Raw genomic sequence first — 10,762 nt, forward strand, 5'->3', positions numbered from 1 at the left:
CATCAAATATGTTACATTTGTAAATTGAAAACCAAAAATACCAAACAAATTTGGTCGATTGATATTACTCGTGCTCAGATTTTATTAGCTTGAAACTGAAATTATTAACTCGTATTTAATTTCTGTAGTGCATATTGGTGTATAGAAGATATTTTAACAATTGAAATGAACGACCTTACTACACCAAATTGTTCTTTTTCTTTTAGGCGAACACTCCTGAAGAAGCTGTAAAGTGAAACGTTCGGTGTCTAATTAAAGAAAAACAACAAATTGGTTTTATAAAGTCGTTTATTTCTACTATTGAAATTTTTAACTGCCCACGTTTACACAAGGTTGCAGTACACGCTACTCTACTAACTCCATCAATGTTTTAATTATGTTTCTAAGTTTATAGATATAAAGTTTATCGTATGTCTTATTTTCAATACAATTTTGGTGTTAACATTTTGAGCTATTTGGCATCAACCAGATTTTATCATATCCTTTGGCATTCGTCTAACTATATTTATTACTTTTAAACCCAAATGGACATTGATCGTTCTAAAATCATGTTATCGTTGATATACGTGTTATATGTATTAAATAAGGAGTAAGTGATTGTAAGTATTTTACAAACACCAAAAAAAGCTGTGATCGTCACTGAAACAACAGTCAAACATTATGCATTGATCACAAAGTACAAAATCACGAGATGTAGAATGAAACTGACTGTTAAGAAGATAGAACAAAGAAATGACTTTTAGTCTTAATGAATTATATTTAACTAATTATATTTGCTTATCTAATACACTGCCACATTTTGGCCCGGTGAATCTCCACGATTGTATTAAAGGTACTTCAGTAAACGAGTGTAGTTCTAGAATTTGGAAGTCGGTGTGAGAGACGCTTAAAATCCTCACTGAAGACCTACACTAGGATTGCACTTGTTTATAGGCTTTTGTATTACTCTGGAAAATAAAATAAAAAAGTATGTAAATGCGGGTAAAAACAACAATAACTTGATATATAAATTTCTATCCTTAGAAAATGCTATGAAATTTGCAAGTCCTTGTAAAGAATCTGTATACAATCAACCTTTTACCGACAATCGGTTACTTGGAGAGTTCATTACAAAGAAAGTGGGAAATTCTTTTAAAGCGCATTTCATACACATATTTCTGTATTAGCTAATACGTCTAATGCGAGCAAGACTATGGTATTATATAATGTTGATTTATGAAGATTCTAGCCTTTTAGTGTATATATATATACATATGTGTGCGTGTGTGTGTGTATGTGTATAGAAAGTCAATACTCAAACAGTCAAGCAATACAATATATATATATTCACAAATATTAATTCATCCAAAACATCGCGAGGCTTTCGACTTTGTGAATGAAGTTCCTCGCATTATTTTAAGGAACAGATTGTGTCAAATGAAAAACGTTTCGTGTAATGTATATGTACGTCCCAAGAGGGATTTATCTCGTGCGAGCAAAATATTCTGATGATTAGCAAATAAACCGATTCTTAGATAGTAAAAATAAAGGTACTCTCTGATCTTTGTACGACTTCAGAAAAGTTCCTGGGTAGCCAAACAAAACATTCTAATAATTGATAAGTAATAATTCATATGTAAATTTAGCGACTATTCAAGTAAACATTTTAACTTGAAAATAAGTTGAGCGAGAAATATTGAAATTGAAACAATTAAAAAAGGGGGATTAGTGGTGAAGGTTAACAATAACTTCGAGGGAAAGCGCAGCAAAAATATTTTTTTATGTGATATATCATCTTTTATGAGAAATAGTTGGTTTGGTTGATGTCTCTGATGTATCTGACGAAATGTTTTTGAACATAACTAAACTGTAAACTGAATTATGATCCTAAAGAATTAAGTGGAAAGAAACTTGTTCATGTTGTAACATATATCTGAAGTGAAAAATCAAAAGAATGAACAGGATAACGTCAATCAAAGAGAAATATTTAATAGTTATATCTTCTAGCAACCAATTCATTGTTTAAGGTAGTATTTTGTATTTTCAACCTGAATTTTATATTATTCGACACTTGAGCTAAACAGTTGAATCAGAGGCCACAAGGCTTAAAAATAGCCATCTCTAATTTCTAGCTGCTGACCAGTTGGAGGACAACCCGCAACCTATGCGTCTACTCTTAATGAAATATCGGGATTCACTGTCATATTTAGTACAGCCTCACAAGAGAAAGTGCGAAGCGTGTTCAGTAGCAAATGACGACTCGAGCCTTGGACCTTCTGATCCGCAGCTTAGTATGCTGTAGATCAGTATATTGTAACAAAGAAATGAACCAAAATTTTCCTTACATTTCCTCTTGTTGAGGTACTATACATGTATTGCTAAATATATAAATGTATGAAAAATAACATAATGCGTTATATGTTGAATGCAAAATAACATAATGCGTTATATTTGAATGCAAAATAACATAATGCGTTATATGTTTAATGCAAAATAACATAATGCGTTATATGTTGAATGCAAAATAACATAATGCGTTATATGTTGAATGCAAAATAACATAATGCGTTATATGTTGAATGCAAAACAACATGGCCCTTCTGTTATAATGGAAGTAGAACACGAAAGCCGGCAAGTCTGTGAATCAAATCCATTTATAAACACTCTTTTAAGTCCAATGTTAATTAATTTTTAACTGAGAATCTTAAGAAGAGGAATCATCATGATCAAACTGAAGAAATTATTATATTTTTTCGCGTAGAGAAGTAACTAAACTAATGTGACTAGGTAAGGTGCGGAAAGGTGACCCATTGTCAAAGGCTATGACATTAATATATATATACATACAAAAATACTTGTTTCTGTTATTATGTCTTCCTTGAAATTCAGTCGAAGAAACTTACCTTGTTTTTCCGATGTCTCAAGAAAATGACAAAACCAATTGTCATAAGTATTACACCACTTACAAGTAGAATAACGCAGCCAATAGTTGTGTACATCGGTAGACCATGAGTCACCAGATGGAGCTGTTTAGCCATTGACTCATCTAACTGAGCAGTCTGAAACGGAAATTTTTATTCTGTAACTTCCAAAGGCTTTTAGCTCTATTTGTAATACACTGCAATAAATGTGCCTCATTTGTTTCTATCCTCATTTTTATTAATTTACTCCTTTCTGCCTATCGTCTTACTTAAAATTCTATCTATCTATCATTTCTCCTTATTTCCATATTTGTCTGTTTTATCTCTACCTGTTTTCGCTTCTTATCTTGCTATCTTTAAATCCTATACTGTCTATTTATCTTCTAATCCTTTCATTCTGTTTGTTTATTTATTTATTTTTTACCAATTCCTCTCTGGCAAGATACATAAGAAGAATAAAAAGGTCTCTACCTCGCTAAACCAGAATATTGGAAAATAAATTCTTGACGTGATGTTGTCGAAGAATCTGTAAGTTTAGAGAAAAAACCTAAATTAATAGAAATAGCAAAAACACAAGCCTCATATTAGAAAAGTAAATAAAGAAATAAACACTATATAGACACAGTAGGGTGGCGAAATGTACAGAGATCCATTAATAATAATATTTCATTTTTAAACATTTGTTGTTTGCTGTGCCTACAGTAAAATATCAAATTTATTACATGAAACTCCCAACTTAAGTGCGGTAGAAAGTTTAAGATTCATTTCTAAAGAACAATAATAGATATTGACCTTTTTATATTAATTAAGATATTTCCATTTTGAATGCAAAAAAAAACTGTAACAGTTTCTATAACGTTAGCTCCCTCTGTTGGTATTTTCTCTAACTAGCCAAGTATTAATAGTTTGTTTAATATAGCTTGCTTGTTGTTTTATTATTTCACGCAAAGCTATTTGAGTGATATCTGTGCTAGCCGTCCTTAATATATATATGGGATAGACTAGATAGAAAGTAGCTAGTCAACTTCACCCTCCGCCAATTCTTGGGCTACTCTGATCAAATAGTGGGATTAACCGTCACATTTATAACACCCACCCCCCACGGCTGAAAGGGCAAGCATTTTTGGAAACGGGATTCGAGCCCACGCTCCGTAGATGGCGAACGAGAGCCATAACCACTAGGCCATTAATATTAGCATTTGATATTTTATTAACTTTTGTGAGATTTGTTTATTTGTAGTTATGCGCAAAGCTACACGATGGTCTATCTGTGCTCTGCCCACCACGGGTATCGAAACCCGGTTTCTAGTGTTGTAAGTCCGCAGACATACCGCTGTGCCACTGGGGGGGGGGGGGCTTGCGTGAGGTACTCTTAAAAGGTGCTTCTTGAGGAGTTGGGTTTATCGATATTTGTTATTATATACTTACGATATGCCCTCAATACGTTCAAAAACGATATTGATCTGCATTCTTGCTGCCACATTCATGGGAATTCCCATTTCCTGGAACATAGAAATTAATAGAAAAATTAAAAGCGTTCACTGAAAATCTAATTTATTTAAAATGAAACGAGAATAAAATTATACATGAATACCGTGAGTTTGGAAAGTAAATTGCTTAAGCACACTTCAATTAATGGACAGAGTATTTCAGAATACATACGAATTAAGACAAAAGTCTAATTGTAATGTTGATGTGGTCGAGACTGGAATAAGACAAAAACAAAAATAAATAAACAAGAGAAACTTAAATAGACGAGTCTAATTTGAGCTTTTTACTCTCGTCTACAGATTGGTTAAGTAGACTTGGACTGGTCAAGCACATATATGCACATGGTCAAGCACAAAAGCTAATAGACGCTTCGAAAAACCTTAAAGTTGTCTGGAGCTTAATTAATCAGTTGATTGTAACTGCTTAGTAAATACTTTGTTATTAGTGTTTAACTTTTTTAGTTTCCAGATGGCACTAATTTTTATTCTCATATAATTGTAATAAAAAATCTTGAACGAACTAAGTAACTATGTGTTTTAAAATGTTTGATGTTGTACTCATTAATCCCTTTATATGACTTTTAGGTAGCCATATAATAAATGGATTTTCCATTAAACACTTTTATCATCCTGTTTATGTAAACTGTACAATAATTGGTTTCGTAAATGATGGAGAAAATATCGTTTGTTTATTGTTTTTCTTTGCCTGGCTCACGAATTATAGTAAAGATCTTCTCAGAAAAATATGCACTGAAATTAGATGTAGCTTTTCAAAAAATTAGGCATTTCTATCATCAGATTGTTAAATGTCAAGGAGAGGGGTTGCCCAAGAACACTTCAGTTGAAGTTGAATAGAGTTGTTTAAACATTTGTTTAACAACAAGTAAAAGCTTGGAAAGGTCTATTCTTTCATTGGGGGGGGGGGGGGTGTCTGTGAGTCAAAATAGTTTCGGAGAATTCCACTCCTCCTCACTGACCCTGGACAGTTCCGCCAATGAAACTCTTTGTTTGTTTACCGTGGCAGTTATTTCGATTTAAAACTTTTAACCTTAGACCAAATTAACTTTAAATATCAATTTGGCCAAGGGTCAAGAGTAATCGGGGGTGTTCAGAAACATTATCTCTTCACCCCGCTCATGCACTATATGTATCGTGAGAAACAAAAAATAATAAAAAATATATATAAATAAATAAATATATAAAATAAAATAAAAATAATAATAATAAATAAATAGATAGAATAAAATAATAATAATAATAAATAAATGGATAAAATAAAATAATAATAATAATAATAAATAAATAGATAGAATAATAATAATAAATAAATGGATAAAATAAAATAAAAATAATAATAATAAATAAATAGATAAAATAAAATTAAAATAATAATAATAATAAATAAATAAAATCATGGTGGATTTTAAATCTGACTAGGAAGACATGTGTATTCATGGGTGGCATCAATCACAGTAATGGTGCTGTAGTTTAATGTGTCTTCTTGGATGGTTTGGGAGGTTACAACAATTACGCCTTTAAAAAACAACAATATTAGGGTGTGGATCTGAAAATCCTAATCTCCATAATTTTGATGTGGGAGGAAAACAGGAGTACCCCGAGAAAACCCACTTTCACTACCCGGACGCCGAATATTCTATCCGGATAGTGCCTGAGCTAAGGAACTAAAATATATATATGGGTTATTACACTTTATGACTATAAGCGTATTACATGGTTTCTATTAAATTCATAGGAGAAATATGGGTGCACCAAGTTTCTGGGGTTACTGATGATTTTGGGAATTTCTCGGTTAATGGGTTACGTTTGACGGATTTCTTGTAAAAGTTTGATGCTAATTTTAATATTCTTTCTTTGATGAGTGTATATATGGGTAGTTAATTGAGTTTAGGTATACTAATGGTGTGTATATGGGTAATCTGTAAGCCGTTCTTAATGCAAGATTCTGTAGTGTTTGAATTTTATCGTATAGAGGGTTGGACATATTACAAAGGAGATATTGGCGTACTCGATGAGGGGTCTGATATAAGCTTTATAGATGTGTACTATTGTTTCGGGGTTGCACCCTTTTTGATAGCCTCCAATCGTTTTTTAGAAAACATAGTCTTTGATTCATATTTTTTGCATATATTACTAATATGGTTAGTCCACAATAGTTAGAGTTGGATGTTACTCCTAGGAATTTAATATTAGTTTCATAAAGTTTTAATTTAACCCGGGCTATGTTTTACCTTTTACGTTTAAACCATCTATAAAAGATAATGGCCTGTGTTTGGGGGTTTAAGATTAGCCTCCACTTATTCCACCATGCTGTTATAGCGTCTAAAGTAGTTTGAACTTTCCGAGCGGCAATTAGCGGGTTGCACGACGTGCTCCATACAGCTACTTCGTCGGCATATTGTGACGCGTGTGGTGAAGGTACCTAGGGTACGGTATATCATTAACAAACATAATATATAGGAGTGGGCTAATAACCGAGCCTTGTTGTACTCCCGCTTCTAATTTGAAGTAATTAGATAGTTCATTATTTATTTTTATTTTCGCCGTCCTGTCGGATAAAAAGCTGGCTGTCCAGCGGATTATTTTTGTCGGCAAGTTAAGTTTTGATAGTTTATAGAGTAGTGCGTTGTGCCCGACGGAATCAAAGGCCCGTTTGGCATCTAATAATGCTCCTACTGCTGCCTGGTTTCTGTTAAATGCTTGGAAGACTGATTCATTTAACCTAACTAAGTGGTCAACTGTTTGTCTTAATGCGTTTTGTATGTTAGACAGAATGTTTTCTGATTCTAGATAGTAAAGTAATCTTTTGGTGATAATTTTTTCTGATAATTTCCCAAAGTTATTCAAGAGACCAATGAGTCTATAGTTTGAAGGGTCGTGGAAATCTCTTGTTGATTTAGGTGTGACTCGGATTATTGCAGTTTTCCAGCAACAAGGATAATATCCTGAGTTAAGCGATAAGTTAAACAGAGTTGTGATGCAGTTGAGGAAGTTGTCAGGAAGATTTGTAATTATTAGATTACTTATTCCATCTTCACCAGGGGCACACTTATTTTTCAGTTGTTTAATATTTATTTTTAATTTGGCTAGTGTTATCGAGCGAGATGAAAAATAGTGTTGATCTGTTGGTTCGGGAATCGAGGTTCAGACCAAACTAAGCCTTTATAGTCGTGAGATATTGAAATGGCGTATTTAGGTGTTTTACACTCACAAAAAAGAACCTATCATTCTATAGGTATTTGAAGAACTTGTAGCATTTCGCCACAATTTAATTATTCGTATTGTTAGCCGACACTAACCAGCTGGTACATAATTGAATAGAGTTGTTTAAACATTTGTTTAACAACAAGTAAAAGCTTGGAAAGGTCTATTGTGGCATAATGCTACAAGTTCTTCAAATACCTATAGAATTATAGGTTTCTTTTTTGTGAGTGTAAAACACTTAAATACACCATTTCGACTTCGGTTGAAGGTTATTTAAGTATAATTTTATGTGAAGCATCAAAGATCATTATATTTTCTATTTCCAATAGATGACGCTGCAATCGACTAATGATGTATTTACACAAACTTTTCATTTACTATAGAAATATTTTGGTTTCTTTAGAGTGGTCTTTCAAATCTCTTCTAAAATATTCGTTGATATTTAGGGAAAATTAAATCGAACTACAAATTTTGTCGTTGACAGTAAAATTTTAGGTTAAAAAGTATTTCTGCTGGTAATTTTCTGTTCAATTTTTTGTTATTCTGTGAAAAAAGTATGAAATTACAGAAATATTTGTTTGTGCGTGAAAATGCATTTCTAAAGAAATATAATATCGTGTTCGAAAACCTTTCTATGAATCTCATATTATTAGTGTCACAACGTTTTGTTGAAAACTAGATTGCGATAACCTGGCTTATGTAACGTTTCTCAGATATTAAAATAGCTCTCGATAAAGCATATTTTACGATGTTAAATATTAAATTATTATGCTGTTTCTTGATTAAGAAAGTAACGTGCGTGGGAAAATTCTATTTGGTTTATTTTAAATTCAGTAGTGATAGGCTAGATGTAAGGCAACTCGTAAACACCACCCACCGCCAACTCTTGGGTTATTCTTTTACCAATGAATAGTGAGATTGATATCACATTATAATGAAACGGCTGAAAAGGTGAGCATGTTCAGTGATGAGGATTCGAACCCGCGATTGCGAATAGAGCACCTTAACCACCCGGGCGTGGGAAACTTCGAGACGTGTAACAAACGTTAGGAAGAAACAAAGTAACACACTTGAGTTAAAAACGAGTAAATATTAATGCAGTCGATAGTTTGTTAAACACACATATATAAACTAACACTGGGGGTAATTTTACTCACTGTGTCAGGGTTGGCTCATATGAATAGCAAGCGTATAGGGTATACATTCAGAGGCTTTTTATATGGTAGCTGGTATGAGCAACAGCAGCATATTTGCATACTATGAAACCTGCCGCTTGGAGCGCTGCGGTTAGCCTGATTATGTTTTACGGACTGAGTGGACCGTTTTGACAAACGTAGATTCTTTGTAGATAAATAACGCATACCAACGGCACTAGTACGATTAAAAGCTTCAAACATTTTAGTCAAATCTCCAGTATTTCGTTGTGAAAACTTCTTAAGACAACTTTCTGTTTTTGACAAAACAAAATCACTTAAAAATATCATGCTTTCAAAGACAACAACGCACAATAAGTTAGACATAATTGTCTTTACCGGCTGAATATCGATGAACATTCGGTGTTCTTCTGGTACAGCTTTAACACCCGTTACGGTAGCTGCATATGCAGGATCCGCATACAGGAAATGTGGGTAGGTTACTACAGCAGGAGCATCTGTTCATAACAAACACACACACACACAAAATATAATCAATTAACCAGTTTATTTTATCAATAAATATTGATCATGCACATGGATCTCACTTTACAACAAGCCTTGTACAATATATTTGTTTTATACGACTATTACAGGATCCATTAGCTGACGTGATATATTATTGTTATTCATATCATGTACGTTACCAAACCGACAGATATCAATGTCAGACATGACAATTAAGATAGAAAAGTCAGACGCAGATGTGATTTTTCCTATTTGTGATTTATTGCGATACGACTAATCTACACTTTTCATGAGAAAACAGATATAGAAATTTTGACAGTGTTAGCATAATCTCATTTCAAATATTCGTTTAGGTTTGATTACTACAAAGCAAAGACTTTAAATTTCTCCAAGCGGAAGTTATTGAACTTAGTTAACGTGCTACAACTTTTATCAGTAACACATAACACATATAATTAGAATTTTCAACGTAAATAGTATCTTATGGGCTAAACGGCCAAGACAAAGACCCCTAGGTATATCTGTTTCTAATTTAATTTAATGAACACAGAAAAGACCTTTTTTACCTGTTGCCACATGGGTTTTGTCAGCTATTTGATCTGCATAACGAGATTAACTGTCACTTTTATAACGCGCCCATAGCTGAAAGTACAGAGTGGTACAATTACATCACAACTTGTACCTTGAATCATTCGAAAATTATGGCTAGTTGTCTTTTCTTTAACTGAAGTGTTGGTGTTGAGATGTATTATTGCACAGTTAATACACTGATAAATACCGTTTGTAAATGAACCAGAAAAACTTATTTAAGAACAGGTTTATTATCTGTTTGGATAAGAATTGGTTCAAGTATTGTGTTATTATTGTTGTACATCTGGAGACCCCTCATAATTCCTATTTCATCTGTTTAGTTCATTGTTAAATTTTGGTGAGTAAAAAATGGTCCTGATATTCATGATAAAATATCACAATAGGCCTGCGGGTGAACTTGTTTCACGTCGGGAGTCTCAAGTGATTTTATTACAGTTATTAAGCTTATAGGTTTCAAACAATTCTCTAGTCTTGTATTAGATACAAGTGAGATGTATTAAAGCGCCCACCATAGCACCGTCAACGAAATGTTTATAAGCGTATTCAGAATGTCCTTAAAATATCTCAGTATAAATTACTACAGCTCACAGTTATAGTATCTAGGTCTCTGTATAAATTACTACAGCTCACAGTTATAGTATCTAGGTCTCTGTATAAATTACTACAGCTCACAGTTATAGTATCTAGGTCTGTATAAATTACTACAGCTCACAGTTATAGTATCTAGGTCTCTGTATAAATTACTACAGCTCACAGTTATAGTATCTAGGTCTCTGTATAAGTTACTACAGATCACAGTTATAGTATCTAGGTCTCTGTATAAATTACTACAGCTCACAGTTATAGTATCTAGGTCTCTGTATAAATTACTACAGCTCACAGTTATAGTATTCGTAGG

At 32.9% G+C, this 10,762-nt stretch overlaps 1 protein-coding gene across 1 annotated transcript in view; it reads right to left on the reverse strand.

Moving 5' to 3' along the window:
• Window positions 1-270: 270 nt before the first annotated feature.
• Window positions 271-10,762, reverse strand: part of LOC106470950 (scavenger receptor class B member 1-like) — an 11,616-nt gene continuing 1,124 nt past the window's right edge. Inside the window, exons 3-7 of the mRNA XM_013931528.2 lie at window positions 9,145-9,263; window positions 4,329-4,402; window positions 3,372-3,426; window positions 2,883-3,038; window positions 271-947 (exon numbers count right to left, since the gene is read on the reverse strand). Coding sequence (XP_013786982.1) covers window positions 912-947; window positions 2,883-3,038; window positions 3,372-3,426; window positions 4,329-4,402; window positions 9,145-9,263 — 440 coding nt within the window. The 3' untranslated portion in view covers window positions 271-911. The remainder of the gene's footprint in view (window positions 948-2,882; window positions 3,039-3,371; window positions 3,427-4,328; window positions 4,403-9,144; window positions 9,264-10,762) is intronic.

The sequence above is a fragment of the Limulus polyphemus genome, unplaced genomic scaffold (genome assembly GCF_000517525.1).
Source record: "Limulus polyphemus unplaced genomic scaffold, Limulus_polyphemus-2.1.2 Scaffold4316, whole genome shotgun sequence".
NCBI classification, from domain to species: domain Eukaryota; kingdom Metazoa; phylum Arthropoda; class Merostomata; order Xiphosura; family Limulidae; genus Limulus; species Limulus polyphemus.